Source organism: Arachis duranensis, chromosome 4, assembly GCF_000817695.3.
Source record: "Arachis duranensis cultivar V14167 chromosome 4, aradu.V14167.gnm2.J7QH, whole genome shotgun sequence".
Classification (NCBI taxonomy): Eukaryota; Viridiplantae; Streptophyta; class Magnoliopsida; order Fabales; family Fabaceae; genus Arachis; species Arachis duranensis.
In genome coordinates, this window is record NC_029775.3 from 25,640,830 (window position 1) to 25,661,906 (window position 21,077).

Genomic DNA, 21,077 nt, shown 5'->3' on the forward strand with positions numbered 1-21,077 from the left:
GTTTAATTCAGTCGGAACTTGTTTCCATCAATATATCATCTTTTCTTTTATTCTTTCTATTAAAATTTTTTGAATTAGATTCTTTCTTAAAGTACGATTTGACTCTTTAGTTTCATATTCTACATCATATGTGTATTCTGCTTTAACCATACTCTTAGCTATCTTGTAGATTCTTGACATCACGGATTTCGATTTTACGTTTCTCTACATGGGAACATAATCCCTCGATAAACTCCAAACTCGTTTTGCTACAACATATCTTATGGCATTCTTTCAAAATTTTGTTGGGATCTTTTTGAAGAAGTTTTGATTGATTCATCCTTTGCTTGATTTTATCCACAACCAATTTTTAAAATTTTTTTATGAAAATTGTTTTTCTACTTTGACATGCACTTCCTTACATGAACTTTAAAATTTTGTTATATGGTTTAAACCTATATGTTTGTAATGTACGCCTATTCTTTTACTGATTTATAGAAATTTTACTTTTGATTCTTTATTTATATGCAACTGGATGCTTACCAATTTTGTTGCCATTTTTATGCATGTCTTTGTTTGATTATATACCTAAATGTACTCTGGGATTCTTGAAGGAAGATTTTGTTTTTATTCTAAATGACATTCATTTTACAAACTTCGTTTAACTTATTTTAATCTGAATATGTTTCGAAGTAACGCAAATATCTTTACTTTTGTTAATTCCTTTAAATGTTTATTTCATACCTTCTCTTTTTAATGTAATATGATTTTCCTCTTAAGTTATCTATTTCTTGTGGTCTCTTTCTGAATGTTCTTATTTCAGATTCTTCTCAAAGAAAATTTTGATTCAATTTTTCTCTTATTTGACTGTATCTACAACTATTCCTTTAAATTTTAATAAAATCGTTTTAAATTCACCATACGCTTTGAAAGCTTCCTTATGTAATTCAAAACCTGCCTGTTTGTAATGCATCTCCTATTCCTTTTTGGGCGAAACTTTATCTCAGGTTTTCTTCTCAAAATGAAACTTAATTTCCTCCCAACCAAATTGTATTTTTTATGCATATTTTTGTTTGGTTATGCAACTAAATGCCTTTTAAAATATCAGAGAAAAATGTTTTGCTTTCAGCCAAATTAGTTTTTATTTTCAAATGTTGCATAATCTATTTGAACTTGAACTTGTTCTAAAACAACGCAACATTTATATTTTTACTATTATTTTGTAAAATGTTTGTTGCGTACTTTCTTTCGAAATGTTAAATGACTTCCTTAAAGTTTTCATTCTTCATGAACAATGTATTCGAAGGCGTTTCTAATCATACTTTTAAAACTTTGCGAACATTATCATTAGCTTTAGTTATTTTTCTCCTACGATCTCATACTTCTTTGACTCGATTTAATTTTATTACAAACTGCTGTATTGTTTTCTTCTTAAACTTGTGATTTGATTTTCGTCCCAACATCCTTCATTGCTTGTATATCATTATTTATTTGTGATCTCAATAGTTCCTCAAATCCTTGTGAGTGCTGTCCTTATCACTTGTCCTTCTTTTCTGAGATCTTGTATCCTTCTGAGTGAATTCTAGATTTGTTTTAATATCACGTGCGACCTTTAGGTATAGCAAGCAATATGTTAGTTCTTTACGACGAGTTTCGTGAATGCGGAATGTAAAGCTTGCGAGAGCGCGACGTCACGGGATGTTGTGAAGCATTGCTTCACGCGAAAAAGTTTGGTTGATATTAGACTTGTGACCGGTAGTGAGTTTGCGAAGTGATTGATGAGGTTGAGAATTTTTAGATGTTTTGATCGAAAGAGTATGCGTGTCGGAAGTTTAGTGCATAAAATTAAAATTCTGTAAATTAAAGATTTTTGTTGGTTCTGCAGAATTCGCGTACACGACCACCTGCATGCGACGCGACTAATCCTTCTGGGTTTGGCATCTCGCGTACGCGAGCATTGATTTTGAGGGGTTGCGTACGCGACCACCTACGCAAAATGTGACCAACCCTTTCAGGTTTGGTATCTCGTGTACGCGAGAAAGGTGCTTGCGTATGCAAGCAAGGTAAACAAGCCCTTGCGTACGCAAGCAAAGTGCTGGCGTGCACGACGCCCCTATTTTCAGCAACATGAATTTATGTGTTTTAAAACCTGACTTTAAACCTCTAGACCTCTATTTTCACTCTTTTAGCCGTTAAACCTTAGTTGTATGTTGTGTGATGAGAAGAAGGTAGGGAGGAGTAGTAACTTGGAGATGAAGAAAGTTTGAGAGGAGGTGAATTATGAATAAGAAGTGTGTAAATGTGATATGTATATGATGAATCTGTTCTTAGTGAATGATTTTGAATGAGTATGAATGGATATTAATGAATTATTTATAAGGAATTGGAAAATGAAATTGTTTTTAGCTTGACCTGTCAAGGTTCGTGGTGGTGTACCGCCCACATGTTTTTAAAAGAGAATGTTGTATGGGGTTTGTGGTGGTTTACTGCCCACATGTTTTTGAAAGAGAATGTTATGTAGGGTTCATGGTGGTTTACCGCCCACGTGTGTGTTATTTTTCTAATTGAAGATCTTGCGAGGTTTGTGGTGGTGTACCGCTCGCAATGGTGGGGTTCATGGTAGTGTACAGCCCACCAAATGGGATTCGTGGTGGTGTACCGCCCACCTGTTTTCAACAGGACAATATCCGGGTTAGTTACCGAGCGTGTCGGATTCTGGCAAAGTAACCGACACATGAGCTCATGGCCAGTAGGAAAGGCATGCATCATGTGCATTTGAGTGACTTGTTTGGTTTTATATTCTTGGGTTTGTGTAGTTGATATTCATGCTTAACTGCTATATATTATGTTTGCCGTAATTGTAAACTACTTGTGTTTTTCTTGTATGTTTTGTTTGTTTGTTTGTGCTTTGGTGTTTCAGAGAATTGGAGGAAAGGCGGTGAATTTAGGGACTTAAGTTAGAAATTGAGATAGAATCTAGAATCCTTAGATAACTCACCTTGTTTATGGTTTCACTACAAAAAATGGAACATTTGCAACAAAAATTTTGTAACAAATTTAAAATTGTTACATAATAATGATATTTTGTAACAATAACATAATTTGTTACAAAATATTTTGTTATTTTGTAACGATTTGATTTTTTTGTTACAAATTATATTGGCTTTTGTAACGAAACAATATTTTGTTGCAAAATTTTATAATATTTTGTAACAAAAGATGAAGTTGTTGCAAAAGTTCAAAATATTTTGTAACAAAATATCCATTTGTTTCAAAAACTCTAAATATTTTGTAATAAAAAATTAATTTGTCACGAAATTCAATATTATTTCTAACAAATTATTTGTTTGTGAAAAAATACAAAATTTTTTGTAATTAAAAAATTTATTTTAAAATATTTAAATCTTTAAGATAATTTTATTTTGTTTTAAAAATGTAATATTTTAAAATATTATTTGTATTAATTAATTACTTTTTATAAAAAATTCAAGATTAAATGATTAATAGTTATGTACAATTTTTATTTTAATCAGTTATTTTATACAAATTGAAATTAAAATTGTGATAGAAAAATAATGAAAGATCATATAATTAAATTTAAAAATAATTGACATTTCAGATTTTAACCATATTTTATAAAATGTGATTAGTATGTTCATTTTGTAATTTAATTAAAAATAATTACTTGAGCTCATCAATAGATTGATGTATAGAATCTTATGCGTTTCGAAAGTAATCTTTATAATATTATATTTAAATCTCAAATTGTTATTCTATCTCAAATATTTTATAAAATTATTATATTACTCATATAAATTTTACCCTAACTCTAAATTACCAAATAAAAACCTAATTCTAACCTAATTTCACACATCAACATCATTCATACACTTAGAAAAAAGGAAAACAGAAGGGAAAAGGGGGGGGGGACGGGGAAGAGGAGAAATCAAGAGGGGAAGATGGAGAGCTCGAGAGTCAGGGAGTAAGGGAAGGGGTGGAAGACACTGCGATGATTAAGGAGGCTTCAACTTCTTCATCCTCATGCATCCGTCGCTACCACCATCATCAACCGAAGCTACTGTGCATGGAAAGAAGGGGAGACCGCGCCCAGTCGTCACCACCGCACCGTGTCCTGCTGCTGCCGCCATCGCGCCTGGGTGTTGCCGTCAAACTCGCAGCTACTGTCCCCATGGAGACTGTCACCATCATCTCTGAAGTCGCGTCGTCGGTTAGGGCAGGCAGAGGGGGAAATACGAACAACCAGAAATAGGAGAAGAAGAATACTGGTGGGTGTTTTTTTAGCTATCACCGCCGAAGGAAGCTCTGCCACAGTTGTCTCCTCCGTCATTACCACGATCGCCGTTCCGATTCACATTCTCAAAACCGTAACCACTTTCACCCTTATTCTGTTTTAAACTTTGTTTCTCTGCTATGTTCCTGTTTTACTCATGGTAGCATATACCTCTAATTTAGTTCAGTTCCTTTGCTTCACCTGTTTCTCTACTACAATCATTTAGAATACTGGCATTGATTCTATTACGAATATGTTAGAGTTGCTGTTGGTGAGTCCAATGCTACTACTTTAATTCTGGATTGATCTTTTCCTTGAGTACAATCTATTTACACATTTTACTGTCACTGCTATGCCTGTTCTGAGTCGATTATGATATATACCTTGCTTCTAATTCCCATCCAATTTGGATCCCCTGTTTTGCTGCAACCATGGTTACTATTGTGAGAGCTAACACAGTTGTTGTCCTGATTATGTTAAAACGTAAGGCTACTGCTATCTCGGTTGAACTTGTTGAGTGGGTTGTAGTGGTCTAGCCAGCTGTCTAGCCGTAATTTCGCCTCTGGTTTCTTTTAATTGCGACATCGAGGTAAGGGTTTAACTTAAACGATTTTAATTTAAGGATTCCCACAAAGTTTATTGAGTAATTGCAAATAGTTTTAATTGTTGTGAATAATTGATTAGCTATATGGATGTTGAATATGATTGAGCTTGTTGATTTTATGAGATTGATTGGTTATGTGTGAATTGTGAATTGTTGATAAATGATTGATAAGAGTGCTGAATCTTGATGTTATTGGTTGATTGCTGTTGAGCTGGTTATTAGATATATTATAATGGTGGTGGGCTTGGTTGGTGTTTGTTTGAAATTGATTTTGAGAGGAACTGAAGGTTGAATTTTGAAATATTAAACTTTCGTAGGAAGCCTGATTTTTTGAGATAAACGGTAATTTTGAAAAGCAAACCAGTGATTCGACAATGATTGAAATAATGAGACTAAAAGTTAAAGTGAATTACAATGAGTATAGTTGCTAAGATTTAAATTTTAAAGGTTTCGTATTACTGGAGAATTAGTTATGATTCAAAGTTAAATTGTGAAATCTGATTTTCTGCATTACTTTTAAACGAACCCAGAAACTTTGAAAAGTTATAACTAATTCTGTAATTATCAGAATTATATGGGACTAAGTCTGGATTAAAATTGGGAATGTATAGAGCTGGACTGGAAAATTTGAGGCATTTTCGTTAAATACACAATTTATGGTGAATTTTTAAAGTTAGGTCGATAAATCTGTCCTACAACAGAAAAGTTCAAATAGGACAGCAACTTGTTTGTCTTGCTGCGATTCTTACAAGCTGATTTTTTGAGCGAAACTAATTTTGTTTTAAAAATTGATTAACTTGGTTCATTTCTCTAAAACTTCAGAATTTTAGGAGTTAAGAATTGGGAGTTATGAATTTTTGAAAGTTAATGATTAAAGCTGGAAAGAATCAGCTTTCAGCAAGTTATGCATCAACTTCCAATGCTTGTAACTCTTTGAATTGAAATGCAATTGGGTTGCAATCAAGACACACTTATTGCTAGATAAGTTAGGAGTCATTTGGTTCAATAGATAAAATTATATGATTTTTGAAATAAGTTTTTTGGACAAAAATTATGTAAAAATTAATAAATTTGTACATTCTTGTTTTAATTGTAGTATGAAGTTAAAAACCCTAGTAGTTCATCATAAATTTTTAGTTATATGATAATTTTTATATGAATTTACTAAATGATTACATTTTCTAGGCTTTTTATTGTGGCACTCTATTATAGTAGCAACTTGTAAAATTCGTATAAAGTTTCATATTATCCTAATTGAGTTGGAACCAAATCTGGTGTAAGAATGTGACCCATAGAGCATCTTCACTAGAGTTTGAAACATAAGAAGCACTCTGTGAATTTTAAAAAATTTTGAGAAGTAGGGTTGTACTTTGAAACATTATTGATTTGATTTGAATTTAAGTTAGTGTTTTTTGGTTGGTGATCTTTTTAGATGTGTCGCATTTGTGTGGCACTTATTAGAAGTTTCTCCATTTGATGAACATGATGGAGTTTATAATTCCTTGTTCATATATGATGGCACTTGTATGAACATGATGGTGTGTGGCACTTGTGTGGCACTTATTACATTTTGGATATTTATAATTCTTTGTTTTTATTGTCCTATGTATCTATATAATTCATTAGGGTTCTTCAATGTGTCTTGTTAGTTTGTACTTTAAAGTTTATATGTTGAAGATTTATAAAATAATCTTAATTAAATGAAAGATATTTTAACTATTTATGTTATTATATATTATATAAATATTGACTTGTTGAGTAAATTAGTTAATGTATTAATTAATTAAAAAATATAATTTGACAAATTATGTGTCTAATTTGTTTTAAAAAATTTATTACAAAATAAATAGTGTTTTGTAACTAAAGAAAAAAAATGTTACAAAATCAAGTTATATTTTATAACAAAATTTTATGATAGAAAAAACATATTGTCACCAAAAATAGTTTGAAGATCAAAATTTGTTATCACTTTTATTACGATTTTTGGTTTTTTGCATCAAAAAAATTTGTTACAAAATATTACTTTGAATTGTAACAATTTTATTTTTTGTTACAAAAATTTTTTGTAACGGGACATATTGCAACGGCCCCTTTTTTTGTTATAAAATCCTTTTGTTTCAAAATTTCAATTTTTTTGTAACAATTCTTTTTGTTACAAATATTGCTTTTTCTTGTAGTGTTTTTAAAAGTTAGTTTTAAGTTTGAATCTATTGTTGGAAGTTCTAGGATCGCCTTCGACTCTCTCAGGACCTGAGGCACCTCGCCAAGACATACTGGGAGTTTCTGAAAGCGAAGAACTTTTGTGTTTTGGGGCTTTATTTTGGTTTATGAAGTATATATAGATACCCTTATATCTCCATTGTATTTGTATATTATGTTTTATCCCTCTTAAAGGTCGATACCGAGAAACATGTTATATAAATTGTATGTTGGACATTTTGGGTTTATATATATATGCTTTGGCCGGTTCTACTTTTGTGAGTCGAGTTAGAAGTTTTGTTACCTGTATCTTGGAACTCTTTTGTATATATCCATGCTTAGTATATTAGTATCCTGTTTCGTTACGTTAACGTTCACGTGAGTGCTGCACTTTTCCATAATAAAGGCTCCTAGATAAAAATATCCTTACTAATATATAAATATATTTTTACTTTTAGAGGTCGTCACGCCTTACCACCTCAGTCTTACATTCTAAGTGTAAAATTTTGTGTGGTAAGATGTTATATGTTGCTACATGGCTGACACATCAACACATTACCCGCGTATTGAGCAATACGTTATCTGCGTGTTAGACTTCGTTTTTGACACCTTCACAACTGTGTAAAATACCCCAAACACCAATATTTAAGCAAAATACTATTTTTTTTCCATATCTAAAATAATGTTTGAATTTTTAAAAGTTAGATTAAAAATAGTAATAAACCTATAATATTAATATATAGAAAGTATTAATTAAACAAAACAAAACACTAAATTACTCGCATACCACCTAACAATTTGTCGATAATACTAGTACAGCCACACAGGCTCATGAGAAAGCATATGAACATGGCACCCAAAAAAATTGGGGGTTGTGTCCGTACAGACAGCTTTGTGATGGAAGAGTGGATGACGTGGAGCAATGTGTGCCAAATGATACGAAATTTGAGTTGCTGGAACAGTTCCCAATAAAGATGCTGTCCACGTGGTGTCACTGTTCCCCTGTGCTTCCAAATTAAGCTAAAGTACAAAACCCAACTACGTCAATAAAACTCTCCATGTGTTGTCCGCAAAAATCCAACCATATCCCAAACTCAAAATCTCATTCAATATTTATTTGATTTCTTGCCCCTCTCGTATATTATATATTTATATGTCTATTCTAATTTTTAAATTTCGTATCAGTACTCTGTAACTAAATCACAAAAGTCTTGTATATAGAGCATGGCAACCTGCTGTGACTTCAATAAATAGAATAATGTTTCGAAAGCAAAGTACCTTTTAACTTGTATTACCGCGTATATCTTCTTCTTCTTCTTCTTTTTCCTCTTGTTTTAAAGAACTGATATCAAAATTTTACATATTCTAATTAAAATTTAGAATAAACCATAATGCTTCTAGAAGATTTAAATAAAAAATATTTTAAAGAAATTTAAAAGTGTAACAAAATAATATATATATATATATTCACAAAAATAACAGAATTAAAAAAATGAATATTTTCATTTATCCTTAAAAATTAGTGAAGCCAAATGAGTATTCTTTTGTGAAAGAAAAAAATTAAAAAAAAAGAGGTCCAAAGATCAATTTATATTCTAATTTTTTGCATGTACTTTTTAATGGTTATTTAAATATTTTTAGAAAATTTGGGTCAAATATAAAAGTTGTTTGTCAAATATAAAAACTATATCATTCATATAAAAAAAAATTATTGGCTATTTTGTCACATTTAAAATTTTCTTAAGAGAGAACTTTGTTGTTTTGAGATTTTAGAACTATTTTTATTAATATTTCTAAAATTTAATTGTTATATTTTATACGTACATCTAATTATTCATCATACATCAATCTAATAATTACTATATGAGCGAGATTCAATTTCTTTTCCATTCCAAATCTATTAATTACATACGTGAAGAAAAATCGACCAAGCTTCTCCTTACATTTATCTTTTTTATTAGGCTTTTACAATTTAATTTATTTGGTTACTCTAAAATGTTGCTAATGGCAATGACTTAGAGAGCACTTTTTATTAAGATGATCCACAATTATAATGGTCCTTTTGGAAACGTAACAGGTCAACAAAATAATAAAACCCTGCAACTTGTGTTTTTATATTTTGTTTTAGTTAAAGTTTGTATTATATTTATATCTTGCTCTTTTTTACTGAGTTTGTATTTTACCTATAAAAAAATATTGAGTTTTATTTCCAGGTACCATGATGCATTGTGTTGTCTAATTGTTGATCTCCTAAAAGACGCAGCCAGCACCATAGAAAGAGCATTCAATTTTTCTCCTTACAATTTTGCAATAATAACCAATTTAATTGGGTGTGACTCGTCAAAACAGTTCTCGGGTACTTCTCCAACATTCAATTAATGTTAATAGCTTATTTCTTCCTACCATGGCTAATTGCAGTCTTGCTTTCTAACTTTGACATGAAGATACGTCCTGGCCAGCAAAAAAGTTACTGTGTAATTATAAATGTAATAAATGTTAAATATAAATATAATAAATTTATAATTATAAATGTTACATGCATATATAAAGTTATTCTTTAGCCATATCAAATTTTTAATATTGTCATTATCTTTTTCTTTTGTTATTGAGTCTATGTTTTTTTTTGGATTAATGATTAAATTAGTTTTGAAAAAATATATTATTTTCTAAATTCGTTTTTAAAATATTTTATTAATTAAATTAATTTTTTAAAGATTATAAATTAAATATGTTTATCCTTTTGTCACTTCATTAACAATTTTTTTAACAATTGATAATATAAATGTTGATTGACAGCATACATAATATCTAGTATATCTAATTAAACGTTGATTAAATATATCTATGAAAATCTATCAATTTAACACATTTTTCTTATTACATAAATCCTAATTCTAATATACTCTAAAAACTAAGTTGATAATTTTTAATAAATTTATTTGAGCAGTGTCTAATTAGACATATCAGGTATCATGTATGCTACCAGTTAACATTTCACATCATCAATTATTAACAAAAATGATTAAAGAAATAGCAAATAGACAAACATAGTTAATTTATAATCTTTAAAAGACTAATTTAATTAATAAAATCTTTAATGACAAATTTAAAAAATAATTCATCTTTTAAGTATTAATTTAGCTATTAACCTTTTTTTTTCTCCTTTTCATATTCATTGTGTTTTCTTTCTCAACATTTATTTTCTTATTCTTAACATATTTACTTTTTTATATTTTGTATTTATATTGAATTTGTGTTTTTTTTTAATTCAGCATTTTGTTATTTAGATTTTTTTTACAGTCCAGCCACATATCTAAGTATTTTTGGCAACGAAGTCCAACAATAAGTTGGCACAAATTCAACAAAAATCACTTTCATCACACCAGCGTATACACACTCGCGTTTCAATAACGCAAAACATATTCTTCTCCTCCTCCTCCTCCTCATCCTCCTTCTCCTCCTTCTCCTCCTCCTTCACTTTCGCTGTCGTCATCACCAACAATACCAATATTTTGCTAACATCTTTATTGGTTCTAATTTTTCTGGTGCCATCATTAAATAATTTTGGTTCAGTTTTTAGTTTATATCGGTTTATTTGTGAATTAATTGACTTTCACTTCATGATGCTAATAAGTATTGACCAAATTTTTTATTCCTTAAGTAATTTTGGTTTATTTCTTAGTTTAATTGAGATTCATTTGAATCCATAACTAAATTGTATATGTTTTTGTTGATGATTGAGTCTTTTTGACTGCTTGTTCAAAATTGAACTAATTTTGGTTTATTTGCGTGTTAATTGAGGTTCGCCTGATGCTGCTGATAAGTATTGACCAAATTTTTTATTCCTTAAGTAATTTCGGTTCATTTTTTAGTTTATTTGAGGTTCATTTGGATCCAGAAATAAATTCGATGTGTTTGTATTAATTGAGGTTCACTTGATGCTGCTGATAAGTATTGACCAAATCTTTTAGTAAAGAAGAATGAAATTATTCATTATCACTTTATTCAATTGTATTAGATTTCACTCTATTCCATTTAATTAGTTCAGATTTGAACAAACAGTAAAAAAAACTCAATCATCAATAAAAACACATCAAATTCATTTTTGGATCCAAATGAATCTCAATTAAACTAAGAAATGAACCGAAATTACTTAAAGAATAAAAAATTTGGTCAATATTTATCAACAGTATCAAGTGAACCTCAATTAGCACACAAATAAACCGAAATTAGTTCAGATTTGAACAAACAGTCAAAAAAACTCAATCATTAACAAAAACACATCAAATTCATTTTTAGATTCAAATGAACCTCAATTAAACTAAGAAATAAAATGAAATTACTTAAGAAATAAAGAAATTGGTCAATACTTATCAATAGCATCAAGTGAATCTCAATGAAAACACAAATGAATCGAAATAAATTAAAAAATGAATCGAAATTATTTAATGATGGCAGCAGAGATAATCAGAATTAATAAAGATATTTGTAAAACGTTGGTGTTATTGGTGATGACGATAACAAAAAAGGAAAAGAAAAAGAAGAAGATGCAACACTGGAGAAGAAAAGGAAAAGAAGAAGAACCTGCGTGTATGAATGTGAAAAAAGAAGGAGGAGGAGGAGAAGAAGGAAAGAAGAAGAACCTGCATGCGCGAATTTAAAAGAACCTGCGTGCGCAAATTTAAAAGAAAGAAAGAAAGAAAGAAAGAAAGAAAGAAGCAGAGAAGGAGAAGGAAACAAAGAAGGAGAAGGAAAAGGAGAAAGAGAAGGAGGCGTGTGATTTGAAAAGTTGTTATAGTAACTTGGTTAGACTTGGTTAAGTATTTTGCTTGGATGTAGAGCTTTATTATTTTCTTATTAGTTTAATATTGATGGTAATTAATTATAGTAGGAGTATATAACATAAGGTTAACCATAAAACATTATTTTTTTCTTGTTTTCATTCATTTGAAATTTTCAAAATGAGAAGAACTAATTTTTCTCCCTCTCTCAGCTTTCACTCTTCCTCTCTCTCTTCTGGTTCATCAAACCATTAACATCACAACTTGAATAATTTACGACATGAGATTTTTTTCATGGTGCAGTGAGCGTGGAGAGAGCAACCAAATTGTGAATCGAATTAAAAAGTTGTGAATTGACAATAATTGCCAATGACACTATTTTCTTTCTTTCCCTTATTTTTCCTTCAACATCTTTTTTTCCCTTTCTTATTTCTTTTTTCAAACTCATCCAATAGAGTTTGATGAGAGGCTATTTCACAAGATTCTTTCTTAGTGAATATAGATGTTCTTATCAACAAGTTAGAAGGAAGAAGAATACATGTATGATTCATTGATTTCTCAAAATGGCGGACATAGTAAACAGATCCTTGAGTAGTGGCTTTAACAACAGAGCAATGCCAATCTCTTCCATTAACTCACGAATCTTCAATCTCAAATCTCGAAGAGGTTACAAGTCTGATTCAAGATCAATCAAACCTTTATTTTCTCCACCCTAGAAAAATTTAGGTAGTAGAGATCGTGGAGCTACAATTAATCACGTGATCACTAAAGAGCATGATGATATACTCAGTGACAAACAATCTCAGCTCAATTGTCTCTAAGGCTGCGTTTGTTTCTGAGAATAGGACAGGACAAGACATTGAGAACAAGACATAAAGGACAAAGACACAAAATTTTGTTTTCTTATATTCTATTTAGTGATAAACTATAACAAATTATGAAAATCTAATTTATTCTTATTTTTTTTCATTAAAAAAATTGAGATGAAAGATATAATAATAAAAAAATATAATTAAAAAAATTAACAAGAATAATGAAAGAAAAAATGAAAAATAAGTTGTGTCCTTTGTTAGCGTCCCCGTGTCCTTCCTGTCATGATGAACACAAAATACAGTATCTCTGAACACATTGTCTCTGTCCATGTCTCCTCTGTCAAACACGATTTTGTGTCTCTGTGTTCCTGTCTCTGTAAACAAACGCAGCCTTAAGAGAATACTGGAACATCAAAATCTGAGTTTACTCCAGAACAAAGATTTGCCTTGTTAGAGTTGATCAAAGACAAAAGTGTGCAGCAACAACCTCGTAATAATGCAAACCAAAATTTGACTAATTTCATTTAGACCTCCACCTAGGTAAAACCATTACATTACATTTTAATACAAGAATTATGAGTATTAGCACTACAAAATCTACACTATGGGTCATTGACTCCGATATAACAGATCATATGACTTTCAACTTAAAAGATTTTGCAAGCTTTTAAAATATTGCTCCAATCAATGTGATATTACCAAATGGAACCAAAACTGTCAGCACTATCATTAACATAATTACATTCTCTAAACACTTTTTTCTCAAAAATATTTTGTACATTTTCTCTTTTGATTTCAAACCGATATCTATGTCAAAATTAACCTCAAACTTATATTGCCAACTCTTAGTCGATAATAAGTGTTGTGAGATATAAAATTAATCCACATCGAAAATTGTTGGCATTGTTAACTGTAGAGAAAGGTTATATACAATGAGTAGAGAACCAGTATTCTTACTTTCTTCCTCCTTCAACAAAGAAGTTTCATTGGCGACAACTATAACTACTACTTATCCCACAACAATTTCACACACTAAGCACAACAACATTTTGCATTTTATTTTAAAACTTGTATATTTTCTAAAATTTATCTGTACATTATAAAAAAAAATTTATATAATTTTTTTATTTCTATTATTAAAAAAAATATTTTTAAAGACTTAGTTAAAACTTAATTACACAACATTTATATGTCACAAATTATTGGCAAGGAGGGTGTCGTTTAGTGACTATTTCATTATGAATAATGAGTATTCAGGTAGCTGGTTATAACTCTTAGTTACAAATCCAACTTGCAAAATGATCACAATTCTAATTTAAAACCATTATTACACCATAACTGTGAGGATGAGGGAAGCTTGTACTTTATAGTTAATAATCTGAATCTTGAGACTCTTGTGCACATGCATACATGTCCCACAAATTTCCAAAGGGGTGGTTGCCATTAAATTTTGCCTCAGACTTTGAAACCATCCATCTCCTGAATCCTTTGAAAGCTAAAGCACTCTCTGCTAACTTCCTAATTTTCTTCTTTTATCATATGCTTCATTGCTTCTTTATTATTTCATTTTCCACTTTGGACTATTTGGAATAAATAATAATTCGGAATGTGGTTAAATAATGGAAATAATATATTCTTCTTTAACCAAGTGTTGAGAGCTTTATTTTTGTCTAGAATTTAAAAAACTTGAAATTTTGCGTCAAATAATCGGCAATGCTAGTATGCTTCGAATAATGTAAGACTGCAACGATCTACTAAATAAAAAAAAAAGAGTGCAACACTTCTTGAATTTTAAAATTTTAAATACTATATTCTAAATTTTAAATTTTAAATTCTAATTTTAAATTACTAACATAAAATAAAACAAATAAAAAACTAAAATTTATTTAATTAACAAAGAATAATATATTATTTTTTAATTAATAAAAAATATTTAAAGATTAACCCAAATAGTCTAACCATAAAAAAATATAAAATCGTGTGGGGCTCTAGTACGTACAAGAGAAGAAGCAATAATTATTATTATATATTAGCGAAATCACCAAACATATGAATGTCGATGTATTTGATTAAGTTATCATTCAAAGTACCTGATGATATTGGAGCCTTTTTGCTTTCATATGTTAATTTTCTCAATGAAGACAAGATTTTGACTTTGCGGACACAATTCCAGGTTTATTATCATACATGAATCTGTAATCAACCTCACTAGAGTAGGGTCAGCTCCATTTGGATTATGCTTATTCTTCAAACATTAACTTTCTTATTACTTTGTACATTATTAAAGCAAAGTTAGCTGTCACACAATATCTTATCGAAACAAATATGTAGCACATTAAGTGTCCTAACGAAAATAGTATAATTATTATCTTTTTAATTAATTCTTATTCGGTTTGTCTAACAATTTTTCTTGAAATATTTGTTAAAGTTATTAATATAGAATGTTTTTCTTAAAATAAAATTGTACATTATTTTAAATGTATTTACTATTTATCATTTTAAAAATTTAAGAGATTTCCGTCAGCCTTTGAAAAATTTAAATAGCTTAATCCTTTCTTATCATAAATCCACATACATATTATTAGATGATTTTGACTTTTAATTTGAGGTCATTAAAACGAAGAATTATATAAGAAAATAAAAAACCTTTTATCAAATTTTCATCATGACATGGACCCTGAGCTATTCATGATTGTATATTTGTATTGATGTCAGGGGGCATTGCCAATAAGTAGCAGGTAGATATAATTGACTTAAGTCTTGATAATTGTTCTATATTTATAATAAATATAGGAAACTAATATTTAATTAGCTAATATTAATTAAACTTTTATCATAAAATTATTTTTTAATTCTTATCTTTTTAGAAGACTTAGAATTTTTTGTTAGAATTTAGCATTTAAACTTTAGAAATTTAAAATTTAGAATAAAAAATAATTTCAAAAAATAATTAATAATAGTTAAAAAATTAATTTTCTAATTAAATATCCACTGCAATGTATTTAATTTTTTAAAATTTGTACCTTGAATAAATGTTTAAAATGAGAGATTTGTAAATAGAGGGATTAGAAGGGAAGAAAGAGAGGTGGATACATGTGAGGGCATTTATGGTGGGGTTTGGGTGTCCTTGTTTTGGAGCGCACATGGCTGGAGACTCCGTTCTGTTATGTGGGTAGTTGTGATAAGCATCAACCATGTGAAGCCATGTGCCATTCAAAATACCTCTCTCTCTCTCTCTCTCATATAACATGTATTTATAAAAGAAATTAATTAGTGATTCATTTTTAGTATTTATATATTGTTTTTGACAAACTCATACACATTTTTATTTTTTAGGATTGTCCCATTTCTATATATAATTCTTCTCCCTTTATAACATGTTTAAGTGCTACCAATTACCTCATTTTTATTTGCTTAATTGTAATTGATGGATTAGAATGAAAATGTGAGAGAAAAAAAAATTAAAGGATGATTATGTTAATTGAAAAATAAAATTGAGAAGATTTATTCTTTTCATTTTTCATATGTTCAATATAAAGATACAATGATTTAAAAAAATGTATTTTGCTGTTTGTTTATTTTATTCCTTGAAGGACAAAAATATTAACAAATATATATTTGTTAATATTTCTAGTTATATTCTATCTGAATTGTTTTATCTAAGTCGTACAAGAATATCATAAAAAAACTTCTACTCTTGAATAGAAGGAAAAAGTTTTATTATGCTTATATTAGAACGAGATTATTAGTCTCATTGTCTAAAAGAAGAAAATGGATAGTTTAGGTAGTATTAATCAACTAACATATATTCTATTTTAATTAGACCTAGATAAAGTTGAAGTAATAAAATAATTGGACGGATTATTATGAATATTGTCGATCATGGCTAAATTGATATAAATTAAAAATATGTTTATTCTTTTTTTTTTAAATGCAAATGTTTGTGCACTATGTGAGTGAGTCTCCCACAAGAAAAGGGGTTGCTTTGAAAGGTGTGTGGTGAGCAATTTTTGTGAGTGTACGTGCATGTTTGGTTGAGGTTGTAATCATGATTCAATCTCCAATATTATGAGTCTGACCCCAATTATTTTGTGGGCTACACCTACACTTACATACCCTACTTCCTCAAAACCCTATATACTTCCAACTTAGCTTACTTCCTTTGCTTCAACCTTATAACTTATAACCTCACTCATTTAATTTATTCTATTCACTCCCTAAATCATGCTTCATATTATTATTTAGTATCTCTTCTCTTGTTTTCACTTTACTTAATTACCCTTTTATCCTACAACTTGTATAAATCACCAAAACCTCTTGTTCTTGTTCTTCTCCCTCTTCTTCATTTTGAATTTTTTGATATGGAGGGGCAAGCAGCTAAACGGAGGCGCGTGTACTCGATTGAACCCAAGAAAGTGGTAGAAGAAGCAGTGTTTACAAGGAATTACATGAACTATTTGGTTCCGGCATTGATGAAGATCAAGGCGGGAAAAAGGAGTAGCCATTGTTGTGAGATTCAGAATGTTGTGAAGCATGAAGTGGACATGGCAATGGTGTTCTCGGCACAAGGTTTTGCATGGAGTAATGCTCTCAAAGCCAACCTTCAAAGGTACCAAAATGAACATAGTAGTAGTAGTGGTGGTCCAATAATAACTAGTAATAATAATAATAACCCTAGTAATAGTAGTTCAAAATCCATCAAGTATGTTAATAAGGACATAAAAGGAGAAGAATATGAAGATGGGTTTATCAATAATAATAATAATAATAATAATAATAATAATAATAATAATAATAATAATAATAATAATAGCAAGTTGAGGTGCTTAAGAAGGTTGATACCCGGTGGAGAAGATATGTGCAATGAACAAATGGTTGAAGAATTAGAGAGCTATATAAGCTGTTTGAAAATGCAGGTCAATGTTCTTCAATACCTTGCAGACAAAAATTGTTGATTTTATTTAATTTATATATATCATCTTTTTGTTATATATTGTTTTCATGTTATATTGTTTTATATATTGTATTGTATTATTGCAATTTGAAATATGAGCCATATTGTAAATATATACTTTTAAAGTTGTTTATTAAGGTATGTATTAGATGGGAAAAGAAAAGTTGGAGGATCGGAGAGTTTGGGGTTCTCCAAATTCCCCACTGCAATGAAGAGATTGTTCTAGCTTGTACTTTATTTTTTACTTTTGAGAAAAATACTAATTATACATGATAAAAGTAACAACGTACTAATAACTACATGTTTATTCCTTTTTTTTCCCCTTTCCTCCAAAAGTGCGTGTAGTATATGAGAAGAGGAAATTAAAATGAAGTTGGGTTACTTTGAATGTTTAGTAATATATATCTTAGTGAAGGTTTTCAATAGCGTAGAGTAGGAGGTTTAAAATTAAGATTATTTTTTTATGTTTTTAAATTTAAGAGTATATACCCATTTTGGTCCTCAAAAAATTTTAGATTGGACACTTTAGTCCTCAACTAAAATTAATTATTCGATTGGTCCCTAACAATTAACTCCGTCAGTCACTTAGGTCCTTTATTCCGTTAATTCTAACGAAGGACAAAATAGTCTCTGACAACTCTAACAGGGACAAATGGTTCCTGATCTCCTCTGTTCGAAAACGACACTGTTCTCTCCCAATTTCTATCATATCTCACATAACACTAATAATCTAACACTGTAACTTCAAACTACACAATGCACACTCTATAAATTTAATATTCACAAGAAAAAAAAATCATCCACGGGTTGAGTTGCTGATGTGGTTTGTAATTTTAGAAAGATTGAATACCAGAGATAGATTATGTAAGTTTAAGATTGTACCAGAAGCGGAATCCTTTTGTGTCTTATGTAAGGATAGATTGGAGATGGTACACCACTTGTTTTTTTTCATGTGATCGTATATGGAAGTTGTGGGGATCAATCTTGGTAGATTGGAGTGTGATTTGGATTTGGTCAGGAACCACCAAAGAATGCTTTGAGGTGTGGATGGATAGAAAGATAAGGAAAGATATGAAAAAAGTGTGGATGGTGTTATTTTTTTTTTGTAATATGGTGCACATGGAGATGTAGAAATAACATTATCTTTAATAATGGAGTGTTGGTATTAGAGAAGTTAAAGGAGAAAGTTATAGAATGCACAAATCGATGGTGTCAAGATCGACAATATATGAGTAATTAATGTACTTATGAGTGCAAATATCAAGTCTAAGGTAAATAAGAAGACATATGAAGTTGATTTTTAATGCATGATTTACTGATCTATGAAAAAGGCCAATAATTCTGCAGAGTAAAAGTTGGAAGGAGAATGATCATGATTTGATGTTGTATAACTGATCGGGTTCATCTTGAAGTGTCTTTGGAGGAGCTAAAATCATTATATTCTTTTGTTCCCTGTTTGCTGTTTTATACTAGTTTTTATGTTTTCTTTGTAGTTATTGCTCTGTTTTTGTTACTGTTTTTTGGAACTACGCCCACTTTGTTTGGAATTGGGTGGAGATGTAATTATCTAAAAAAAGAAAAAAAATTCTCAACTTGTTCTCAACCAATTCATACTCAGGAAACTAATGGATATGTCTCTCAACTAAGTTGTCGTCTTCGATGGATCACATGAATCCAGACAGCAAGTCATTTGTTAAGACTCAGGAAAAGAAGGAATGAAGCACTTGGTGTCTATTTCAAATGAGAATTTGCATATAATGTTGAAGGAGAATCTTCTCATGATATCCTAATATCCAACAATCTATATTGCTTGCCGGAGAGTGGAGAAAAGCGTGCCCTTGGAGTAATTATGGAACTTGGTCTTGAGGATGTCGTAGACGTTGTTGGGGTTGGAAGTGATGTTATCAAAGACGTGGAAGTGGATGCTTTTGGTGGGTGAAGTGCAGAGGAGGTGGATGTACCAGTCACAAAGATTTAGGAAGTGTGTGGTTCATGACATGTTGAAGTAGGTGCGACACGTGTGACAATTAAACCATGGCTTAATTTTGGAGTTAAAGAGGAGGAAGGAAAAGATGGAAAAGAAGACTGTGAAAGTGAAGAAGGAGAGTATGAATGTTAGGGTTATGTGAGATATGATAAAAGTTGGGGAAGAATAATGTCGTTTTCGAATAAAGGGGTCAGGGATCATTTTGTCCCTTGTTAGAGTTGTTAGGGATCATTTTGTCCCATGTTAGAGTTTTCAGGGACCATTTTGTCTTCCGTTAGAGTTGACAGAGCCAAGGACCTAAGTGACTGACGAAATTAATTGTTAGGGACCAATCGAGTAATTAATTTTAATTTGGGAACTAAAATGTCTGGTTTGAAATTTTTTGAGGACCAAAATGGGTATATACTCTAAATTTAAATACTAAAACAGATTCTGTAATTTTGTTATTGTTGTATCTGTGATACTGATTATGCAAGAAATAATTTATTTTTGTCTCGTAATAAAATAAAAATAGAACAGAAAAATAAAAACACAATCATGTATTCTGCTTCAATCACTTTATGTAATGTGGTATACATCTAATTTCTATTATAACTATGATAAAATTTTCACTATCTTTATCAAAGATTACAAACACAAATTTTCTAGTTGGATTCTTCTTAATCCTATTCGGGACGAACCAAGCTTCTAATCAAGATTGTTTTGATTAGGTTTACTCTCTAAACTTTTAACATTAAGTGCTCACCGAACTTAGCAAAGAAAATCTCTCGGACTCATGATTACAAACAAAAATACATCAAAAGAGTTTTGACATAACAATGACTTTTCTCTCCAAGTTAATTCTCTTTGCCTTTTTTCTTAAATGATTTTTTCATATACTTCACAAATTTTCTTTTACCATAAGAAGAAATCAAAGAAAGATAAATTGAAAAAGCAAGATATACAATGTGCAACACCCCTTATTTTTAGAAAATTTAATTATGAATTAGTTATATTTTATCTTATTAAATTGAGCTTATATTATAGAAATTATTTTATTGAAGATATTTAAATTAATTGTTTATGAGAATTTTATATGATTTAATTTAAATATTTGAATTTGGTTCAATTTTATGAACAAACAAAAAATTAATTGATTTATCTCTAATTTTAAATTAGAATACCTATTTGAAAATAATTTGTAAGTTGATCAAATAAATAGTATTCTCAAAAATAATTATATTTGCCATTTAATTACTATACTATCCTTACCCTTTTTACCAAACCCTAATCCTAATTCTTAAAATCAAACTTATAGTAATCCTAATTTTACCCTAAAATACACTCACTCACTCTTTTTCTCAGCCGCCACCTTATCACCCCTCAGACGAAAGAAAGGAAAAGAGAAAGAGGGAGAGCTCGACAGAGAAGAACAGAGGGAGAAGAGAGAAAAGAGGGAGACGGCGCCGGTGGGTGTCACTACCACTGTCG

At 29.9% G+C, this 21,077-nt stretch overlaps 1 protein-coding gene across 1 annotated transcript; it reads left to right on the plus strand.

Moving 5' to 3' along the window:
- Positions 1-16,775: 16,775 nt before the first annotated feature.
- Positions 16,776-17,896, plus strand: LOC107483822 (transcription factor bHLH146-like). The gene has a single exon (XM_016104439.3). It carries the CDS (start codon positions 17,028-17,030, stop codon positions 17,619-17,621), a length of 594 nt encoding a protein of 197 aa, XP_015959925.1. The 5' UTR covers positions 16,776-17,027; the 3' UTR covers positions 17,622-17,896.
- The last annotated feature ends 3,181 nt before the right edge of the window (positions 17,897-21,077 follow it).